Raw genomic sequence first — 24,608 nt, forward strand, 5'->3', positions numbered from 1 at the left:
GATGCCACTGGTCCTTCACGTTCTGTAGAAGAAGATGCCACTGGTTCTTCACGTTCTGTAGATGTAGACGCCATTGGTTCTTCACGTTCTGTAGACACAGATGCCACTGGTTCTTCACGTTCTACAGATATAGATGCCACTGGTTCTTCATGTTCTGCAGATTTAGACGCCATTGGTTTTTCACGTTCTGTAAATGTAGATGCCACTGGTCCTTCACGTTCTGTAGACGCAGATGCCACTGGTTCTTCACGTTCTGTAGATGTAGATGCCACTGGTTCTTCACGTTCTACAGATGTAGATGCCACTGGTTCTTCACGTTCTGCAGATATAGATGCCACTGGTCTTTCACGTTCTGTAGACGAAGATGCCACTGGTTCTTTACGTTCTGTAGATGTAGATGCCACTGGTTCGTTACATTCTGTAGACGCAGATTCCACTGGTTCTTCACATTCTGTAGACGCAGATGCCACTGGTTCTTCACATTCTGTAGACGCAGATGCAACTGGTTTTTCACGTTCTGTAGACGTAGATGCCACTGATCCTTCACATTCTGTAGACGAATATGCCACTGGTTCTTCACGTTCTGTAGATGTAGATGTCACTGGTTCGTCAAGTTCTACAGATGTAGATGCCACTGGTTCTTCACGTTTCTAGAGATATAGATGTCACTGGTTTTTTGCGTTCTGTAGAAGTAGATGCCACTGGTCCTTCACATTCTGTAGATGTAGATGCCACTGGTTCTTCACGTTCTTTAGATGTAGATGTCACTGGTTCGTCAAGTTCTACAGATGTAGATGCCACTGGTTCTTCACGTTCTGTAGACGAAGATGCCACTGGTTCTTCACGTAATGTAGATGTAGATGACACTGGTTCTTCACATTCTGCAGATGTATATGCCACTGGTTTTTCACGTTATGTAGATGAAGATGCCACTGGTTCTTCACGTTCTGTAGATGTAGATGCCACTAGTTCATCACGTTCTACAGATGTAGATGCCACTGGTTCTTCACGTTCTGTAGATTTAGATGCCACTGCTTCTTCACATTCTGTAGAGGTAGAAGCCACTGGTTCGTTACATTCTGTAGACGCAGATGCCACTGGTTCTTCACATTCTGTAGACGCAGATGCCACTGGTCCTTCACGTTCTGTAGACGTAGATGCCACTGGTTCTTCACTTTCTGTAGATGTAGATGCCACTGGTTCTTCACTTTCTGTAGATGTAGATGCCACTGGTTCTTCACGTTCTGTAGATGTAGATGCCACTGGTCCTTCACATTCTGTAGAGGAATATGCCATTGGTTCTTCACGTTCTGCAGATGTAGATGTCACTGGTTCGTCAAGTTCTACAGATGTAGATGCCACTGGTTCTTCACGTTCTGGAGATTTAGATGTCACTGGTTTTTCGCGTTCTGTAGATGTAGATGCCACTGGTCCTTCACATTCTGTAGACGTAGATGCCACTGGTTCTTCACGTTCTTTAAATGTAGATGTCACTGGTTCTTCACATTTTGTAGATGTAGACGCCACTGGTTCTTGACGTTATGTAGATGTAGATACCACTGGTCCTTCATGTTCTGTAGATGTAGATACCACTGGTTCTTCACGTTTTGCAGATGTAGATGCCACTGGTTCGTCACGTTCTAAAGATGTAGATGCCACTGGTTCTTCACGTTCTGCAGATATAGATGCCACTGGTCCTTCACGTTCTGTAGACGAAGATGCCACTGGTTCTTTACGTTCTGTAGATGTAGATGCCACTGGTTCGTTACATTCTGTAGACGCAGATTCCACTGGTTCTTCACATTCTGTAGACGCAGATGCCACTGGTTCTTCACATTCTGTAGACGCAGATGCAACTGGTTTTTCACGTTCTGTAGACGTAGATGCCACTGATCCTTCACATTCTGTAGACGAATATGCCACTGGTTCTTCACGTTCTGTAGATGTAGATGTCACTGGTTCGTCAAGTTCTACAGATGTAGATGCCACTGGTTCTTCACGTTTCTAGAGATATAGATGTCACTGGTTTTTTGCGTTCTGTAGAAGTAGATGCCACTGGTCCTTCACATTCTGTAGATGTAGATGCCACTGGTTCTTCACGTTCTTCAGATGTAGATGTCACTGGTTCGTCAAGTTCTACAGATGTAGATGCCACTGGTTCTTCACGTTCTGGAGATATAGATGTCACTGGTTTTTCGCGTTCTGTAGATGTAGATGCTACTAGTCCTTCACATTCTGTAGACGTAGATGCCACTTGTTCTTCACGTTCTTTAAATGTAGATGTCACTGGTTCTTCACGTTCTGTAGATGTAGACGCCACTGGTTCTTCACGCTCTGTAGATGTAGATGCCACTGGTCCTTCACGTTCTGTAGATGTAGATACCACTGGTTCTTCACGTTTTGCAGATGTAGATGCCACTGGTTCGTCACGTTATACAGATGTAGATGCCTCTGGTTCTTTACGTTCTGCATATGTAGATGCCACTAGTTCTTCACGTTCTGTAGATGTAGATGCCACTGGTTCTTCACGTTCTCTAGATGTAGATGCCACTGGTTCGTCACGTTCTAAAGATTTAGATGCCACTGCTTCTTCACATTCTGTAGACGCAGATGCCACTGGTCCTTCACGTTCTGTAGACGTAGATGCCACTGGTTCTTCACTTTCTTTAGATGTAGATGCCACTGGTTCTTCACTTTCTGTAGATGTAGATGCCACTGGTTCTTCACGTTCTGTAGATGTAGATGCCACTGGTCCTTCACATTCTGTAGACGAATATGCCATTGGTTCTTCACATTCTGTAGACGAATATGCCATTGGTTCTTCACGTTCTGCAGATGTAGATGCCACTGGTTCTTCACTTTCTGTAGCTGTAGATGCCACTGATCCTTCACATTCTGTAGACGAATATGCCACTGGTTCTTCACGTTCTGTAGATGTAGATGTCACTGGTTCGTCAAGTTCTACAGATGTTGATGCCACTGGTTCTTCACGTTCTGGAGATATAGATGTCACTGGTTTTTCGTCTTCTGTAGAAGTAGATGCCACTGGTCCTTCACATTCTGTAGACGTAGATGCCACTGGTTCTTCACGTTCTTTAGATGTAGATATCACTGGTTCTTCACGTTCTGTAGATGTAGATGCCACTGGTTCTTCACGTTCTACAGATGTAGATGCCACTGGTTCTTCACGGTCTGCAGATGTAGATATCACTGGTTCTTCACGTTCTGTAGATGTAGACGCCACTGGTTCTTCACATTCTGTAGATGTAGAAGCCACTGGTTCGTTACATTCTGTAGACGCAGATGCCACTGGTTCTTCACATTCTGTAGACGCAGATGCCACTGGTCATTCACGTTCTGTAGACGTAGATGCCACTGGTTCTACACTTTCTTTAGATGTAGATGCCACTGGTTCTTCACTTTCTGTAGATGTAGATGCCACTGGTTCTTCACGTTCTGTAGATGTAGATGCCACTGGTCCTTCACATTCTGTAGACGAATATGCCATTGATTCTTCACGTTCTGCAGATGTAGATGCCACTGGTTCTTCACTTTCTGTAGATGTAGATGCCACTGGTTCTTCACGTTCTGTAGCTGTAGATGCCACTGATCCTTCACATTCTGTAGACGAATATGCCACTGGTTCTTCACGTTCTGCAGATGTAGATGCCACTGGTTCTCAACGTTCTGTAGATGTAGATGCCACTGGTTCTTCACGTTCTGCAGATGTAGATGCCAACGGTTCGTCACGTTCTACAGATGTAGATTCCACTGGTTCTTAACGTTCTGCAGATGTAGATGCCACTGGTCCTTCACGTTCTGTAGACACAGATGCCACTGGTTCTTCACGTTCTACAGATATATATGCCACTGGTTCTTCATGTTCTGCAGATGTAGACGCCATTGGTTTTTCACGTTCTGTAAATGTAGATGCCACTGGTCCTTCACGTTCTGTCGATGCAGATTCCACTGGTTTTTCACGTTCTGTAGATGTAGATGTCACTGGTTCTTCACGTTCTGCAGAAGTAGATGCCACTGGTTCTTCACGTTCTGTAGATGTAGATGCCACTGGTTATTCACGTTCTGCAGATGTAGATGCCACTGTTCCTTCACGTTCTGTAGACGAAGATGCCACTGGTTCTTCATGTTCTGCAGATGTATATGCCACTGGTTCTTCACGTTATGTAGATGAAGATGCCACTGGTTCTTCACGTTCTGTAGATGTAGATCCCACTGGCTCATCACGTTCTACAGATGTAGATGCCACTGGTTCTTCACTTTCTGTAGATTTAGATGCCACTGCTTCTTCACATTCTGTAGACGCAGATGCCACTGGTCCTTCACGTTCTGTAGACGTAGATGCCACTGGTTCTTCACTTTCTGTAGATGTAGATGCCACTGGTTCTTCACTTTCTGTAGATGTAGATGCCACTGGTTCTTCACGTTCTGTAGATGTAGATGCCACTGGTCCTTCACATTCTGTAGACGAATATGCCATTGGTTCTTCACGTTCTGCAGATGTAGATGACACTGGTTCTTCACTTTCTGTAGATGTAGATGCCACTGGTTCTTCACGTTCTGTAGCTGTAGATGCCACTGGTCCTTCACATTCTGTAGACGAATATGCCACTGCTTCTTCACGTTCTGTAGATGTAGATGTTACTGGTTCGTCAAGTTCTGTAGATGTAGATGCCACTGGTTCTTCACGTTCTGCAGATGTGTATGCCATTGGTTCTTCACGTTATGTAGATGAAGATGCCACTGGTTCTTCACGTTCTGTAGATGTAGATGCCACTGGTTCATCACGTTCTACAGATGTAGATGCCACTGCTTCTTCACATTCTGTAGATGTAGAAGCCACTGGTTCGTCACATTCTGTAGACGCAGATGCCACTGGTTCTTCACATTCTGTAGACGCAGATGCCACTGGTCCTTCACGTTCTGTAGACGTAGATGCCACTGGTTCTTCACTTTCTGTAGATGTAGATGCCACTGGTTCTTCACGTTCTGTAGATGTAGATGCCACTGGTCCTTCACATTCTTTAGACGAATATGCCACTGGTTCTTCACGTTCTGTAGATGTTGATGTCACTGGTTCGTCAAGTTCTACAGATGTAGATGCCACTGGTTCTTCACGTTCTGGAGATATAGATGTCACTGGTTTTTCGCGTTCTGTAGATGCCACTGGTCCTTCACATTCTGTAGACGTAGATGCCACTGGTTCTTCACGTTCTTTAGATGTAGATGGCACTGGTTCTTCACGTTCTGTAGATGTAGATGCCACTGGTTCTCCACGTTCTGTAGATGTAGATGTAGATGCCACTGGTTCTTCACGTTCTGCAGATGTAGATGCCACTGGTTCGTCACGTTCTACAGATGTAGATGCCACTGGTTCTTCACGTTCTGCAGATGTAGATGCCACTGGTCCTTCACGTTCTGTAGAAGAAGATGCCACTGGTTCTTCACGTTCTGTAGATGTAGACGCCATTGGTTCTTCACGTTCTGTAGACACAGATGCCACTGGTTCTTCACGTTCTACAGATATAGATGCCACTGGTTCTTCATGTTCTGCAGATTTAGACGCCATTGGTTTTTCACGTTCTGTAAATGTAGATGCCACTGGTCCTTCACGTTCTGTAGACGCAGATGCCACTGGTTCTTCACGTTCTGTAGATGTAGATGCCACTGGTTCTTCACGTTCTACAGATGTAGATGCCACTGGTTCTTCACGTTCTGCAGATATAGATGCCACTGGTCTTTCACGTTCTGTAGACGAAGATGCCACTGGTTCTTTACGTTCTGTAGATGTAGATGCCACTGGTTCGTTACATTCTGTAGACGCAGATTCCACTGGTTCTTCACATTCTGTAGACGCAGATGCCACTGCTTCTTCACATTCTGTAGACGCAGATGCCACTGGTCCTTCACGTTCTGTAGACGTAGATGCCACTGGTTCTTCACTTTCTTTAGATGTAGATGCCACTGGTTCTTCACTTTCTGTAGATGTAGATGCCACTGGTTCTTCACGTTCTGTAGATGTAGATGCCACTGGTCCTTCACATTCTGTAGACGAATATGCCATTGGTTCTTCACATTCTGTAGACGAATATGCCATTGGTTCTTCACGTTCTGCAGATGTAGATGCCACTGGTTCTTCACTTTCTGTAGCTGTAGATGCCACTGATCCTTCACATTCTGTAGACGAATATGCCACTGGTTCTTCACGTTCTGTAGATGTAGATGTCACTGGTTCGTCAAGTTCTACAGATGTTGATGCCACTGGTTCTTCACGTTCTGGAGATATAGATGTCACTGGTTTTTCGTCTTCTGTAGAAGTAGATGCCACTGGTCCTTCACATTCTGTAGACGTAGATGCCACTGGTTCTTCACGTTCTTTAGATGTAGATATCACTGGTTCTTCACGTTCTGTAGATGTAGATGCCACTGGTTCTTCACGTTCTACAGATGTAGATGCCACTGGTTCTTCACGGTCTGCAGATGTAGATATCACTGGTTCTTCACGTTCTGTAGATGTAGACGCCACTGGTTCTTCACATTCTGTAGATGTAGAAGCCACTGGTTCGTTACATTCTGTAGACGCAGATGCCACTGGTTCTTCACATTCTGTAGACGCAGATGCCACTGGTCATTCACGTTCTGTAGACGTAGATGCCACTGGTTCTACACTTTCTTTAGATGTAGATGCCACTGGTTCTTCACTTTCTGTAGATGTAGATGCCACTGGTTCTTCACGTTCTGTAGATGTAGATGCCACTGGTCCTTCACATTCTGTAGACGAATATGCCATTGATTCTTCACGTTCTGCAGATGTAGATGCCACTGGTTCTTCACTTTCTGTAGATGTAGATGCCACTGGTTCTTCACGTTCTGTAGCTGTAGATGCCACTGATCCTTCACATTTTGTAGACGAATATGCCACTGGTTCTTCACGTTCTGCAGATGTAGATGCCACTGGTTCTCAACGTTCTGTAGATGTAGATGCCACTGGTTCTTCACGTTCTGCAGATGTAGATGCCAACGGTTCGTCACGTGCTACAGATGTAGATGCCACTGGTTCTTAACGTTCTGCAGATGTAGATGCCACTGGTCCTTCACGTTCTGTAGACACAGATGCCACTGGTTCTTCACGTTCTACAGATATATATGCCACTGGTTCTTCATGTTCTGCAGATGTAGACGCCATTGGTTTTTCACGTTCTGTAAATGTAGATGCCACTGGTCCTTCACGTTCTGTCGATGCAGATTCCACTGGTTTTTCACGTTCTGTAGATGTAGATGTCACTGGTTCTTCACGTTCTGCAGAAGTAGATGCCACTGGTTCTTCACGTTCTGTAGATGTAGATGCCACTGGTTATTCACGTTCTGCAGATGTAGATGCCACTGTTCCTTCACGTTCTGTAGACGAAGATGCCACTGGTTCTTCATGTTCTGCAGATGTATATGCCACTGGTTCTTCACGTTATGTAGATGAAGATGCCACTGGTTCTTCACGTTCTGTAGATGTAGATGCCACTGGTTCATCACGTTCTACAGATGTAGATGCCACTGGTTCTTCACTTTCTGTAGATTTAGATGCCACTGCTTCTTCACATTCTGTAGACGCAGATGCCACTGGTCCTTCACGTTCTGTAGACGTAGATGCCACTGGTTCTTCACTTTCTGTAGATGTAGATGCCACTGGTTCTTCACTTTCTGTAGATGTAGATGCCACTGGTTCTTCACGTTCTGTAGATGTAGATGCCACTGGTCCTTCACATTCTGTAGACGAATATGCCATTGGTTCTTCACGTTCTGCAGATGTAGATGACACTGGTTCTTCACTTTCTGTAGATGTAGATGCCACTGGTTCTTCACGTTCTGTAGCTGTAGATGCCACTGGTCCTTCACATTCTGTAGACGAATATGCCACTGCTTCTTCACGTTCTGTAGATGTAGATGTTACTGGTTCGTCAAGTTCTGTAGATGTAGATGCCACTGGTTCTTCACGTTCTGCAGATGTGTATGCCATTGGTTCTTCACGTTATGTAGATGAAGATGCCACTGGTTCTTCACGTTCTGTAGATGTAGATGCCACTGGTTCATCACGTTCTACAGATGTAGATGCCACTGCTTCTTCACATTCTGTAGATGTAGAAGCCACTGGTTCGTCACATTCTGTAGACGCAGATGCCACTGGTTCTTCACATTCTGTAGACGCAGATGCCACTGGTCCTTCACGTTCTGTAGACGTAGATGCCACTGGTTCTTCACTTTCTGTAGATGTAGATGCCACTGGTTCTTCACGTTCTGTAGATGTAGATGCCACTGGTCCTTCACATTCTTTAGACGAATATGCCACTGGTTCTTCACGTTCTGTAGATGTTGATGTCACTGGTTCGTCAAGTTCTACAGATGTAGATGCCACTGGTTCTTCACGTTCTGGAGATATAGATGTCACTGGTTTTTCGCGTTCTGTAGATGCCACTGGTCCTTCACATTCTGTAGACGTAGATGCCACTGGTTCTTCACGTTCTTTAGATGTAGATGTCACTGGTTCTTCACGTTCTGTAGATGTAGATGCCACTGGTTCTCCACGTTCTGTAGATGTAGATGTAGATGCCACTGGTTCTTCACGTTCTGCAGATGTAGATGCCACTGGTTCGTCACGTTCTACAGATGTAGATGCCACTGGTTCTTCACGTTCTGCAGATGTAGATGCCACTGGTCCTTCACGTTCTGTAGAAGAAGATGCCACTGGTTCTTCACGTTCTGTAGATGTAGACGCCATTGGTTCTTCACGTTCTGTAGACACAGATGCCACTGGTTCTTCACGTTCTACAGATATAGATGCCACTGGTTCTTCATGTTCTGCAGATTTAGACGCCATTGGTTTTTCACGTTCTGTAAATGTAGATGCCACTGGTCCTTCACGTTCTGTAGACGCAGATGCCACTGGTTCTTCACGTTCTGTAGATGTAGATGCCACTGGTTCTTCACGTTCTACAGATGTAGATGCCACTGGTTCTTCACGTTCTGCAGATATAGATGCCACTGGTCTTTCACGTTCTGTAGACGAAGATGCCACTGGTTCTTTACGTTCTGTAGATGTAGATGCCACTGGTTCGTTACATTCTGTAGACGCAGATTCCACTGGTTCTTCACATTCTGTAGACGCAGATGCCACTGGTTCTTCACATTCTGTAGACGCAGATGCAACTGGTTTTTCACGTTCTGTAGACGTAGATGCCACTGATCCTTCACATTCTGTAGACGAATATGCCACTGGTTCTTCACGTTCTGTAGATGTAGATGTCACTGGTTCGTCAAGTTCTACAGATGTAGATGCCACTGGTTCTTCACGTTTCTAGAGATATAGATGTCACTGGTTTTTTGCGTTCTGTAGAAGTAGATGCCACTGGTCCTTCACATTCTGTAGATGTAGATGCCACTGGTTCTTCACGTTCTTTAGATGTAGATGTCACTGGTTCGTCAAGTTCTACAGATGTAGATGCCACTGGTTCTTCACGTTCTGTAGACGAAGATGCCACTGGTTCTTCACGTACTGTAGATGTAGATGACACTGGTTCTTCACATTCTGCAGATGTATATGCCACTGGTTTTTCACGTTATGTAGATGAAGATGCCACTGGTTCTTCACGTTCTGTAGATGTAGATGCCACTAGTTCATCACGTTCTACAGATGTAGATGCCACTGGTTCTTCACGTTCTGTAGATTTAGATGCCACTGCTTCTTCACATTCTGTAGAGGTAGAAGCCACTGGTTCGTTACATTCTGTAGACGCAGATGCCACTGGTTCTTCACATTCTGTAGACGCAGATGCCACTGGTCCTTCACGTTCTGTAGACGTAGATGCCACTGGTTCTTCACTTTCTGTAGATGTAGATGCCACTGGTTCTTCACTTTCTGTAGATGTAGATGCCACTGGTTCTTCACGTTCTGTAGATGTAGATGCCACTGGTCCTTCACATTCTGTAGAGGAATATGCCATTGGTTCTTCACGTTCTGCAGATGTAGATGTCACTGGTTCGTCAAGTTCTACAGATGTAGATGCCACTGGTTCTTCACGTTCTGGAGATTTAGATGTCACTGGTTTTTCGCGTTCTGTAGATGTAGATGCCACTGGTCCTTCACATTCTGTAGACGTAGATGCCACTGGTTCTTCACGTTCTTTAAATGTAGATGTCACTGGTTTTTCACATTTTGTAGATGTAGACGCCACTGGTTCTTGACGTTATGTAGATGTAGATACCACTGGTCCTTCATGTTCTGTAGATGTAGATACCACTGGTTCTTCACGTTTTGCAGATGTAGATGCCACTGGTTCGTCACGTTCTAAAGATGTAGATGCCACTGGTTCTTCAAGTTCTGCAGATATAGATGCCACTGGTCCTTCACGTTCTGTAGACGAAGATGCCACTGGTTCTTTACGTTCTGTAGATGTAGATGCCACTGGTTCGTTACATTCTGTAGACGCAGATTCCACTGGTTCTTCACATTCTGTAGACGCAGATGCCACTGGTTCTTCACATTCTGTAGACGCAGATGCAACTGGTTTTTCACGTTCTGTAGACGTAGATGCCACTGATCCTTCACATTCTGTAGACGAATATGCCACTGGTTCTTCACGTTCTGTAGATGTAGATGTCACTGGTTCGTCAAGTTCTACAGATGTAGATGCCACTGGTTCTTCACGTTTCTAGAGATATAGATGTCACTGGTTTTTTGCGTTCTGTAGAAGTAGATGCCACTGGTCCTTCACATTCTGTAGATGTAGATGCCACTGGTTCTTCACGTTCTTCAGATGTAGATGTCACTGGTTCGTCAAGTTCTACAGATGTAGATGCCACTGGTTCTTCACGTTCTGGAGATATAGATGTCACTGGTTTTTCGCGTTCTGTAGATGTAGATGCTACTAGTCCTTCACATTCTGTAGACGTAGATGCCACTTGTTCTTCACGTTCTTTAAATGTAGATGTCACTGGTTCTTCACGTTCTGTAGATGTAGACGCCACTGGTTCTTCACGCTCTGTAGATGTAGATGCCACTGGTCCTTCACGTTCTGTAGATGTAGATACCACTGGTTCTTCACGTTTTGCAGATGTAGATGCCACTGGTTCGTCACGTTATACAGATGTAGATGCCTCTGGTTCTTTACGTTCTGCATATGTAGATGCCACTAGTTCTTCACGTTCTGTAGATGTAGATGCCACTGGTTCTTCACGTTCTCTAGATGTAGATGCCACTGGTTCGTCACGTTCTAAAGATTTAGATGCCACTGCTTCTTCACATTCTGTAGACGCAGATGCCACTGGTCCTTCACGTTCTGTAGACGTAGATGCCACTGGTTCTTCACTTTCTTTAGATGTAGATGCCACTGGTTCTTCACTTTCTGTAGATGTAGATGCCACTGGTTCTTCACGTTCTGTAGATGTAGATGCCACTGGTCCTTCACATTCTGTAGACGAATATGCCATTGGTTCTTCACATTCTGTAGACGAATATGCCATTGGTTCTTCACGTTCTGCAGATGTAGATGCCACTGGTTCTTCACTTTCTGTAGCTGTAGATGCCACTGATCCTTCACATTCTGTAGACGAATATGCCACTGGTTCTTCACGTTCTGTAGATGTAGATGTCACTGGTTCGTCAAGTTCTACAGATGTTGATGCCACTGGTTCTTCACGTTCTGGAGATATAGATGTCACTGGTTTTTCGTCTTCTGTAGAAGTAGATGCCACTGGTCCTTCACATTCTGTAGACGTAGATGCCACTGGTTCTTCACGTTCTTTAGATGTAGATATCACTGGTTCTTCACGTTCTGTAGATGTAGATGCCACTGGTTCTTCACGTTCTACAGATGTAGATGCCACTGGTTCTTCACGGTCTGCAGATGTAGATATCACTGGTTCTTCACGTTCTGTAGATGTAGACGCCACTGGTTCTTCACATTCTGTAGATGTAGAAGCCACTGGTTCGTTACATTCTGTAGACGCAGATGCCACTGGTTCTTCACATTCTGTAGACGCAGATGCCACTGGTCATTCACGTTCTGTAGACGTAGATGCCACTGGTTCTACACTTTCTTTAGATGTAGATGCCACTGGTTCTTCACTTTCTGTAGATGTAGATGCCACTGGTTCTTCACGTTCTGTAGATGTAGATGCCACTGGTCCTTCACATTCTGTAGACGAATATGCCATTGATTCTTCACGTTCTGCAGATGTAGATGCCACTGGTTCTTCACTTTCTGTAGATGTAGATGCCACTGGTTCTTCACGTTCTGTAGCTGTAGATGCCACTGATCTTTCACATTCTGTAGACGAATATGCCACTGGTTCTTCACGTTCTGCAGATGTAGATGCCACTGGTTCTCAACGTTCTGTAGATGTAGATGCCACTGGTTCTTCACGTTCTGCAGATGTAGATGCCAACGGTTCGTCACGTTCTACAGATGTAGATGCCACTGGTTCTTAACGTTCTGCAGATGTAGATGCCACTGGTCCTTCACGTTCTGTAGACACAGATGCCACTGGTTCTTCACGTTCTACAGATATATATGCCACTGGTTCTTCATGTTCTGCAGATGTAGACGCCATTGGTTTTTCACGTTCTGTAAATGTAGATGCCACTGGTCCTTCACGTTCTGTCGATGCAGATTCCACTGGTTTTTCACGTTCTGTAGATGTAGATGTCACTGGTTCTTCACGTTCTGCAGAAGTAGATGCCACTGGTTCTTCACGTTCTGTAGATGTAGATGCCACTGGTTATTCACGTTCTGCAGATGTAGATGCCACTGTTCCTTCACGTTCTGTAGACGAAGATGCCACTGGTTCTTCATGTTCTGCAGATGTATATGCCACTGGTTCTTCACGTTATGTAGATGAAGATGCCACTGGTTCTTCACGTTCTGTAGATGTAGATGCCACTGGTTCATCACGTTCTACAGATGTAGATGCCACTGGTTCTTCACTTTCTGTAGATTTAGATGCCACTGCTTCTTCACATTCTGTAGACGCAGATGCCACTGGTCCTTCACGTTCTGTAGACGTAGATGCCACTGGTTCTTTACTTTCTGTAGATGTAGATGCCACTGGTTCTTCACTTTCTGTAGATGTAGATGCCACTGGTTCTTCACGTTCTGTAGATGTAGATGCCACTGGTCCTTCACAATCTGTAGACGAATATGCCATTGGTTCTTCACGTTCTGCAGATGTAGATGACACTGGTTTTTCACTTTCTGTAGATGTAGATGCCACTGGTTCTTCACGTTCTGTAGCTGTAGATGCCACTGGTCCTTCACATTCTGTAGACGAATATGCCACTGCTTCTTCACGTTCTGTAGATGTAGATGTTACTGGTTCGTCAAGTTCTACAGATGTAAATGCCACTGGTTCTTCACGTTCTGGAGATATAGATGTCACTGGTTTTTCGCGTTCTGTAGAAGTAGATGCCACTGGTCCTTCACATTCTGTAGACGTAGATGCCACTGGTTCTTCACGTTCTGCAGATGTAGATGCCGCTGGTTCTCCACGTTCTGTAGATGTAGATGTAGATGCCACTGGTTCTTCACGTTCTGCAGATGTAGATGCCAACGGTTCGTCACGTTCTACAGATGTAGATGCCACTGGTTCTTCACGTTCTGCAGATGTAGATGCCACTGGTCCTTCACGTTCTGTAGACACAGATGCCACTGGTTCTTCACGTTCTACAGATATAGATGCAACTGGTCCTTCACGTTCTGTAGACGCAGATGCCACTAGTTCTTCACGTGTTGTAGATGTAGATGCCACTGGTTCTTCACGTTCTACAGATGTAGATGCCACTGGTTCTTTATGTTCTACAGATGTAGATGCCACTGGTTCTTCACGGTCTGCAGATGTAGATGCCACTGGTTCTTCACGTTCTGCAGATGTAGATGCCACTGGTTCTTCACGTTCTGTAGATGTAGATGCCACTGGTCCTTCACGTTCTGTAGATGCAGATTCCACTGGTTCTTCACGTTCTGTAGATGTAGATGTCACTGGTTCTTCACGTTCTGTAGATTTAGATGCCACTGCTTCTTCACATTCTGTAGAGGTAGAAGCCACTGGTTCGTTACATTCTGTAGACGCAGATGCCACTGGTTCTTCACATTCTGTAGACGCAGATGCCACTGGTCCTTCACGTTCTTTAGACGTAGATGCCACTGGTTCTTCACTTTCTGTAGATGTAGATGCCACTGGTTCTTCACTTTCTGTAGATGTAGATGCCACTGGTTCTTCACGTTCTGTAGATGTAGATGCCACTGGTCCTTCACATTCTGTAGAGGAATATGCCATTGGTTCTTCACGTTCTGCAGATGTAGATGTCACTGGTTCGTCAAGTTCTACAGATGTAGATGCCACTGGTTCTTCACGTTCTGGAGATTTAGATGTCACTGGTTTTTCGCGTTCTGTAGATGTAGATGCCACTGGTCCTTCACATTCTGTAGACGTAGATGCCACTGGTTCTTCACGTTCTTTAAATGTAGATGTCACTGGTTCTTCACATTTTGTAGATGTAGACGCCACTGGTTCTTGACGTTATGTAGATGTAGATACCACTGGTCCTTCATGTTCTGTAGATGTAGATACCACTGGTTCTTCACGTTTTGCAGATGTAGATGCCACTGGTTCGTCACGTTCTAAAGATGTAGATGCCACTGGTTCTTCACGTTCTGCAGATATAGATGCCACTGGTCCTTCACGTTCTGTAGACGAAGATGCCACTGGTTCTTTACGTTCTGTAGATGTAGATGCCACTGGTTCGTTACATTCTGTAGACGCAGATTCCACTGGTTCTTCACATTCTGTAGACGCAGATGCCACTGGTTCTTCACATTCTGTAGACGCAGATGCAACTGGTTTTTCACGTTCTGTAGACGTAGATGCCACTGATCCTTCACATTCTGTAGACGAATATGCCACTGGTTCTTCACGTTCTGTAGATGTAGATGTCACTGGTTCGTCAAGTTCTACAGATGTAGATGCCACTGGTTCTTAACGTTTCTAGAGATATAGATGTCACTGGTTTTTTGCGTTCTGTAGAAGTAGATGCCACTGGTCCTTCACATTCTGTAGATGTAGATGCCACTGGTTCTTCACGTTCTTTAGATGTAGATGTCACTGGTTCGTCAAGTTCTACAGATGTAGATGCCACTGGTTCTTCACGTTCTGGAGATATAGATGTCACTGGTTTTTCGCGTTCTGTAGATGTAGATGCTACTAGTCCTTCACATTCTGTAGACGTAGATGCCACTTGTTCTTCACGTTCTTTCAATGTAGATGTCACTGGTTCTTCACGTTCTGTAGATGTAGACGCCACTGGTTCTTCACGCTCTGTAGATGTAGATGCCACTGGTCCTTCACGTTCTGTAGATGTAGATACCACTGGTTCTTCACGTTTTGCAGATGTAGATGCCACTGGTTCGTCACGTTATACAGATGTAGATGCCTCTGGTTCTTTACGTTCTGCATATGTAGATGCCACTAGTTCTTCACGTTCTGTAGATGTAGATGCCACTGGTTCTTCACGTTCTCTAGATGTAGATGCCACTGGTTCGTCACGTTCTAAAGATGTAGATGCCACTGGTTCTTCACGTTCTGCAGATGTAGATGCCACTGGTCCTTCATGTTCTGTAGACGAAGATGCCACTGGTTCTTTACGTTCTGTAGATGTAGATGCCACTGGTTCTTCACGTTCTGCAGATGTGTATGCCATTGGTTCTTCACGTTATGTAGATGAAGATGCCACTGGTTCTTCACGTTCTGTAGATGTAGATGCCACTGGTTCATCACGTTCTACAGATGTAGATGCCACTGCTTCTTCACATTCTGTAGATGTAGAAGCCACTGGTTCGTCACATTCTGTAGACGCAGATGCCACTGGTTCTTCACATTCTGTAGACGCAGATGCCACTGGTCCTTCACGTTCTGTAGACGTCGATGCCACTGGTTCTTCACTTTCTGTAGATGTAGATGCCACTGGTTCTTCACGTTCTGTAGATGTAGATGCCACTGGTCCTTCACATTCTTTAGACGAATATGCCACTGGTTCTTCACGTTCTGTAGATGTTGATGTCACTGGTTCGTCAAGTTCTACAGATGTAGATGCCACTGGTTCTTCACGTTCTGGAGATATAGATGTCACTGGTTTTTCGCGTTCTGTAGATGCCACTGGTCCTTCACATTCTGTAGACGTAGATGCCACTGGTTCTTCACGTTCTTTAGATGTAGATGTCACTGGTTCTTCACGTTCTGTAGATGTAGATGCCACTGGTTCTCCACGTTCTGTAGATGTAGATGTAGATGCCACTGGTTCTTCACGTTCTGCAGATGTAGATGCCACTGGTTCGTCACGTTCTACAGATGTAGATGCCACTGGTTCTTCACGTTCTGCAGATGTAGATGCCACTGGTCCTTCACGTTCTGTAGAAGAAGATGCCACTGGTTCTTCACGTTCTGTAGATGTAGACGCCATTGGTTCTTCACGTTCTGTAGACACAGATGCCACTGGTTCTTCACGTTCTACAGATATAGATGCCACTGGTTCTTCATGTTCTGCAGATTTAGACGCCATTGGTTTTTCACGTTCTGTAAATGTAGATGCCACTGGTCCTTCACGTTCTGTAGACGCAGATGCCACTGGTTCTTCACGTTCTGTAGATGTAGATGCCACTGGTTCTTCACGTTCTACAGATGTAGATGCCACTGGTTCTTCACGTTCTGCAGATATAGATGCCACTGGTCTTTCACGTTCTGTAGACGAAGATGCCACTGGTTCTTTACGTTCTGTAGATGTAGATGCCACTGGTTCGTTACATTCTGTAGACGCAGATTCCACTGGTTCTTCACATTCTGTAGACGCAGATGCCACTGGTTCTTCACATTCTGTAGACGCAGATGCAACTGGTTTTTCACGTTCTGTAGACGTAGATGCCACTGATCCTTCACATTCTGTAGACGAATATGCCACTGGTTCTTCACGTTCTGTAGATGTAGATGTCACTGGTTCGTCAAGTTCTACAGATGTAGATGCCACTGGTTCTTCACGTTTCTAGAGATATAGATGTCACTGGTTTTTTGCGTTCTGTAGAAGTAGATGCCACTGGTCCTTCACATTCTGTAGATGTAGATGCCACTGGTTCTTCACGTTCTTTAGATGTAGATGTCACTGGTTCGTCAAGTTCTACAGATGTAGATGCCACTGGTTCTTCACGTTCTGTAGACGAAGATGCCACTGGTTCTTCACGTACTGTAGATGTAGATGACACTGGTTCTTCACATTCTGCAGATGTATATGCCACTGGTTTTTCACGTTATGTAGATGAAGATGCCACTGGTTCTTCACGTTCTGTAGATGTAGATGCCACTAGTTCATCACGTTCTACAGATGTAGATGCCACTGGTTCTTCACGTTCTGTAGATTTAGATGCCACTGCTTCTTCACATTCTGTAGAGGTAGAAGCCACTGGTTCGTTACATTCTGTAGACGCAGATGCCACTGGTTCTTCACATTCTGTAGACGCAGATGCCACTGGTCCTTCACGTTCTGTAGACGTAGATGCCACTGGTTCTTCACTTTCTGTAGATGTAGATGCCACTGGTTCTTCACTTTCTGTAGATGTAGATGCCACTGGTTCTTCACGTTCTGTAGATGTAGATGCCACTGGTCCTTCACATTCTGTAGAGGAATATGCCATTGGTTCTTCACGTTCTGCAGATGTAGATGTCACTGGTTCGTCAAGTTCTACAGATGTAGATGCCACTGGTTCTTCACGTTCTGGAGATTTAGATGTCACTGGTTTTTCGCGTTCTGTAGATGTAGATGCCACTGGTCCTTCACATTCTGTAGACGTAGATGCCACTGGTTCTTCACGTTCTTTAAATGTAGATGTCACTGGTTCTTCACATTTTGTAGATGTAGACGCCACTGGTTCTTGACGTTATGTAGATGTAGATACCACTGGTCCTTCATGTTCTGTAGATGTAGATACCACTGGTTCTTCACGTTTTGCAGATGTAGATGCCACTGGTTCGTCACGTTCTAAAGATGTAGATGCCACTGGTTCTTCACGTTCTGCAGATATAGATGCCACTGGTCCTTCACGTTCTGTAGACGAAGATGCCACTGGTTCTTTACGTTCTGTAGATGTAGATGCCACTGGTTCGTTACATTCTGTAGACGCAGATTCCACTGGTTCTTCACATTCTGTAGACGCAGATGCCACTGGTTCTTCACATTCTGTAGACGCAGATGCAACTGGTTTTTCACGTTCTGTAGACGTAGATGCCACTGATCCTTCACATTCTGTAGACGAATATGCCACTGGTTCTTCACGTTCTGTAGATGTAGATGTCACTGGTTCGTCAAGTTCTACAGATGTAGATGCCACTGGTTCTTCACGTTTCTAGAGATATAGATGTCACTGGTTTTTTGCGTTCTGTAGAAGTAGATGCCACTGGTCCTTCACATTCTGTAGATGTAGATGCCACTGGTTCTTCACGTTCTTCAGATGTAGATGTCACTGGTTCGTCAAGTTCTACAGATGTAGATGCCACTGGTTCTTCACGTTCTGGAGATATAGATGTCACTGGTTTTTCGCGTTCTGTAGATGTAGATGCTACTAGTCCTTCACATTCTGTAGACGTAGATGCCACTTGTTCTTCACGTTCTTTAAATGTAGATGTCACTGGTTCTTCACGTTCTGTAGATGTAGACGCCACTGGTTCTTCACGCTCTGTAGATGTAGATGCCACTGGTCCTTCACGTTCTGTAGATGTAGATACCACTGGTTCTTCACGTTTTGCAGATGTAGATGCCACTGGTTCGTCACGTTATACAGATGTAGATGCCTCTGGTTCTTTACGTTCTGCATATGTAGATGCCACTAGTTCTTCACGTTCTGTAGATGTAGATGCCACTGGTTCTTCACGTTCTCTAGATGTAGATGCCACTGGTTCGTCACGTTCTAAAGATGTAGATGCCACTGGTTCTTCACGTTCTGCAGATGTAGATGCCACTGGTCCTTCATGTTCTGTAGACGAAGATGCCACTGGTTCTTTACGTTCTGTAGATGTAGATGCCACTGGTTCTTCACGTTCTGCAGATGTATATGCCATTGGTTCTTCACGTTATGTAGATGAAGATGCCACTGGTTCTTCACGTTCTGTAGATGTAGATGCCACTGGTTCATCACGTTCTACAGATGTAGATGCCACTGCTTCTTCACATTCTGTAGATGTAGAAGCCACTGGTTCGTCACATTCTGTAGACGCAGATGCCACTGGTTCTTCACATTCTGTAGACGCAGATGCCACTGGTCCTTCACGTTCTGTAGACGTAGATGCCACTGGTTCTTCACTTTCTGTAGATGTAGATGCCACTGGTTCTTCACGTTCTGTAGATGTAGATGCCACTGGTCCTTCACATTCTTTAGACGAATATGCCACTGGTTCTTCACGTTCTGTAGATGTTGATGTCACTGGTTCGTCAAGTTCTACAGATGTAGATGCCACTGGTTCTTCAGGTTCTGGAGATATAGATGTCACTGGTTTTTCGCGTTCTGTAGATGCCACTGGTCCTTCACATTCTGTAGACGTAGATGCCACTGGTTCTTCACGTTCTTTAGATGTAGATGTCACTGGTCCTTCACATTCTGTAGACGTAGATGCCACTGGTTCTTCACGTTCTACAGATGTAGATGCCACTGGTTCTTCACGTTCTGTAGATTTAGATGCCACTGCTTCTTCACATTCTGTAGAGGTAGAAGCCACTGGTTCGTTACATTCTGTAGACGCAGATGCCACTGGTTCTTCACATTCTGTAGACGCAGATGCCACTGGTCCTTCACGTTCTGTAGACGTAGATGCCACTGGTTCTTCACTTTCTGTAGATGTAGATGCCACTGGTTCTTCACTTTCTGTAGATGTAGATGCCACTGGTTCTTCACGTTCTGTAGATGTAGATGCCACTGGTCCTTCACATTCTGTAGAGGAATATGCCATTGGTTCTTCACGTTCTGCAGATGTAGATGTCACTGGTTCGTCAAGTTCTACAGATGTAGATGCCACTGGTTCTTCACGTTCTGGAGATTTAGATGTCACTGGTTTTTCGCGTTCTGTAGATGTAGATGCCACTGGTCCTTCACATTCTGTAGACGTAGATGCCACTGGTTCTTCACGTTCTTTAAATGTAGATGTCACTGGTTCTTCACATTTTGTAGATGTAGACGCCACTGGTTCTTGACGTTATGTAGATGTAGATACCACTGGTCCTTCATGTTCTGTAGATGTAGATACCACTGGTTCTTCACGTTTTGCAGATGTAGATGCCACTGGTTCGTCACGTTCTAAAGATGTAGATGCCACTGGTTCTTCACGTTCTGCAGATATAGATGCCACTGGTCCTTCACGTTCTGTAGACGAAGATGCCACTGGTTCTTTACGTTCTGTAGATGTAGATGCCACTGGTTCGTTACATTCTGTAGACGCAGATTCCACTGGTTCTTCACATTCTGTAGACGCAGATGCCACTGGTTCTTCACATTCTGTAGACGCAGATGCAACTGGTTTTTCACGTTCTGTAGACGTAGATGCCACTGATCCTTCACATTCTGTAGACGAATATGCCACTGGTTCTTCACGTTCTGTAGATGTAGATGTCACTGGTTCGTCAAGTTCTACAGATGTAGATGCCACTGGTTCTTCACGTTTCTAGAGATATAGATGTCACTGGTTTTTTGCGTTCTGTAGAAGTAGATGCCACTGGTCCTTCACATTCTGTAGATGTAGATGCCACTGGTTCTTCACGTTCTTCAGATGTAGATGTCACTGGTTCGTCAAGTTCTACAGATGTAGATGCCACTGGTTCTTCACGTTCTGGAGATATAGATGTCACTGGTTTTTCGCGTTCTGTAGATGTAGATGCTACTAGTCCTTCACATTCTGTAGACGTAGATGCCACTTGTTCTTCACGTTCTTTAAATGTAGATGTCACTGGTTCTTCACGTTCTGTAGATGTAGACGCCACTGGTTCTTCACGCTCTGTAGATGTAGATGCCACTGGTCCTTCACGTTCTGTAGATGTAGATACCACTGGTTCTTCACGTTTTGCAGATGTAGATGCCACTGGTTCGTCACGTTATACAGATGTAGATGCCTCTGGTTCTTTACGTTCTGCATATGTAGATGCCACTAGTTCTTCACGTTCTGTAGATGTAGATGCCACTGGTTCTTCACGTTCTCTAGATGTAGATGCCACTGGTTCGTCACGTTCTAAAGATGTAGATGCCACTGGTTCTTCACGTTCTGCAGATGTAGATGCCACTGGTCCTTCATGTTCTGTAGACGAAGATGCCACTGGTTCTTTACGTTCTGTAGATGTAGATGCCACTGGTTCTTCACGTTCTGCAGATGTATATGCCATTGGTTCTTCACGTTATGTAGATGAAGATGCCACTGGTTCTTCACGTTCTGTAGATGTAGATGCCACTGGTTCATCACGTTCTACAGATGTAGATGCCACTGCTTCTTCACATTCTGTAGATGTAGAAGCCACTGGTTCGTCACATTCTGTAGACGCAGATGCCACTGGTTCTTCACATTCTGTAGACGCAGATGCCACTGGTCCTTCACGTTCTGTAGACGTAGATGCCACTGGTTCTTCACTTTCTGTAGATGTAGATGCCACTGGTTCTTCACGTTCTGTAGATGTAGATGCCACTGGTCCTTCACATTCTTTAGACGAATATGCCACTGGTTCTTCACGTTCTGTAGATGTTGATGTCACTGGTTCGTCAAGTTCTACAGATGTAGATGCCACTGGTTCTTCACGTTCTGGAGATATAGATGTCACTGGTTTTTCGCGTTCTGTAGATGCCACTGGTCCTTCACATTCTGTAGACGTAGATGCCACTGGTTCTTCACGTTCTTTAGATGTAGATGTCACTGGTTCTTCACGTTCTGTAGATGTAGATGCCACTGGTTCTCCACGTTCTGTAGATGTAGATGTAGATGCCACTGGTTCTTCACGTTCTGCAGATGTAGATGCCACTGGTTCGTCACGTTCTACAGATGTAGATGCCACTGGTTCTTCACGTTCTGCAGATGTAGATGCCACTGGTCCTTCACGTTCTGTAGAAGAAGATGCCACTGGTTCTTCACGTTCTGTAGATGTAGACGCCATTGGTTCTTCACGTTCTGTAGACACAGATGCCACTGGTTCTTCACGTTCTACAGATATAGATGCCACTGGTTCTTCATGTTCTGCAGATTTAGACGCCATTGGTTTTTCACGTTCTGTAAATGTAGATGCCACTGGTCCTTCACGTTCTGTAGACGCAGATGCCACTGGTTCTTCACGTTCTGTAGATGTAGATGCCACTGGTTCTTCACGTTCTACAGATGTAGATGCCACTGGTTCTTCACGTTCTACAGATGTAGATGCCACTGGTTCTTCACGGTCTGCAGATGTAGATTCCACTGGTTCTTCACGTTCTGCAGATGTAGATGCCACTGGTTCTTCACGTTCTGTAGATGTAGATGCCACTGGTCCTTCACGTTCTGTAGATGCAGATTCCACTGGTTCTTCACGTTCTGTAGATGTAGATGCCACTGGTTCTTCACGTTCTGCAGATGTAGATGCCACTGGTTATTCACGTTCTGCAGATGTAGATGCCACTGGTTCTTCACATTCAGCAGATGTAGATTACCACTGGTTCTTCACGTTCTGCAGATGTAGATGCCACGACCGCCATCTATCGAACTTATGAACTCTCGGTTCTGAACAGCAGCAACTGGAGCGTACGGACTGGGTTTGGTTCGTATCTCTGATAGTTCGCAAGCTGAACGTTCATAAGTAGAGGTAGTTACCGTACATAGACGTACAGTCCTAGAGAGTGTTCGACGCCTTGACCCCGCTGAGTGTGAATCCTCTCTCTCCCTGCCGCTCGCTCCCCATCCAGGGCAACATTCTGGTGAAAAACATCGCGAGCCGCGTTGCCAGAGTCACCGACTTTGGCTTCAGCTTCTTTGTGGACCGTCCACGTGAGTGGTGACCCTCATACACCTGCACTTGTGTGTGTGGGTGTGTGTGGGTGTGTGGGTGTGTGTGTGGGTGTGTGTGTGGGTGTCTGTGTGTGTGGGTGTGTGGGTGTGTGTAGTGGGTGTCTGTGTGTGTGTGTGGGTGTGTGGGTGTGTGGGTGTGGGTGTGTGGGTGTGTGGGTGTGTGGTTATGGGTGTGTGGGTGTGTGAGTGGGTGTGTGTGTGTGGGTGTGTGGGTGTCTGTGTGCGGGTTTCTCCTCCCACCCACCCACCCACCACCGCCCCCCACACACGCGCACGTACCCAGTCCACATTCACCATCACCGCCGCTGTCGCTTGCCGTCGTCCGCACAGCCTCGCACGTGGGAGGCACCCTCGTCTACGTGGCGCCCGAGGTGCTGCTGGGCTACCCGGTCACCTGCGCCGCGGACACGTGGTCCCTGGGCTGCACCGTCGCCAAGATGGCCACCGGCAGGGACCTCTTCCTCTCCTTCGGCCGCGACGACCACCTGGCATGCTGCATCGAGGTGACCGGGGAGCCTCCTTGGGGGAAAGGGGGGGGGACACCTCAAGCGGGAGACTTGGCCCAGACCGGCCCCGCAGACATCCACCCAGCCAGTCACCCAGCCAGACACCCAGCCAGCCACACAGCCAGACACCCAGCCAGCCACCCAGTCAGACACCCAGCCAGTCACCCAGTCAGACACCCAGCCAGTCACGCAGCCAGTCACCCAGTCAGACACCCAGCTAGACACCCAGCTAGTCACCCAGCCAGTCACCTGGCCAGTTACCCAGCCAGTCACCTGACCAGTTACCCAGCCAGTCACCCAGCCAGACACGCAGCCAGTGACCCAGCCAGTCACCCAGCCAGTCACCCAGCCAGTCACCCAGCCCGACACACAGCCACCCGGCCAGCCACCTGACCAGTCACCCAGTCAGTCACCCAGTAAGTCACCCAGCCAATCACCCAGCCAGACACCCAGACAAATACGCAGTTACCCAGCCAGTCACCCAGCCAGTGACCCACCGACTCGCCAAACCCACCGACCGACCCACTCACCCACCCACCTACCAACCCACCTACCTACCGACACACCCACCCACCTACCAACCTATCTACCCACCTACCCACTCACCCACCCACCTACCAACCTACCCACCTATCTACCCACCTACGCACCCATAATGCTCAATGTGACAATGTCACATAGAGATCTTTTTCTGCCATACCGCCGATGAGAAATAGCTACGTAGCTCTGTGGGCGCCTTACCTGGTTAAAGAAAAATAGTTTAGCTGTAGCTTGGGTCCCTGTGTAGGTCACTGTCCTTCTATATGAGTCTCTAGATCTCCAAGGTGCTCTGTATGGGTCTCTGTGAGTTCCTTTTGTTCTTTGTAAGTCTATGGGTCTCTATGGGTCTCTGTATGGGTCTCTGTGAGTCCCTATTGTTCTATGTAAGTATATGGGTCTCTATGGGTCTCTGTATGGGTCTCTGTGAGTCCTTATTGTTCTATATAAGTATATGGG

At 45.8% G+C, this 24,608-nt stretch overlaps 1 protein-coding gene across 1 annotated transcript in view; it reads left to right on the forward strand.

Moving 5' to 3' along the window:
* LOC142905815 (dual specificity tyrosine-phosphorylation-regulated kinase 4-like) overlaps window positions 1-24,608 on the forward strand; it is a 94,045-nt gene that overhangs the window by 63,749 nt on the left and 5,688 nt on the right. The window contains exons 3-4 of the mRNA XM_076052954.1: window positions 23,004-23,085; window positions 23,437-23,609. Of these exons, the coding sequence (XP_075909069.1) occupies window positions 23,004-23,085; window positions 23,437-23,609 (255 nt within the window). The remainder of the gene's footprint in view (window positions 1-23,003; window positions 23,086-23,436; window positions 23,610-24,608) is intronic.

Source organism: Petromyzon marinus, chromosome 59 (assembly GCF_048934315.1).
Source record: "Petromyzon marinus isolate PM22_M1 ecotype Great Lakes invasive population chromosome 59, UKy_Petmar_22M1.pri1.0, whole genome shotgun sequence".
NCBI classification, from domain to species: Eukaryota; Metazoa; Chordata; class Hyperoartia; order Petromyzontiformes; family Petromyzontidae; genus Petromyzon; species Petromyzon marinus.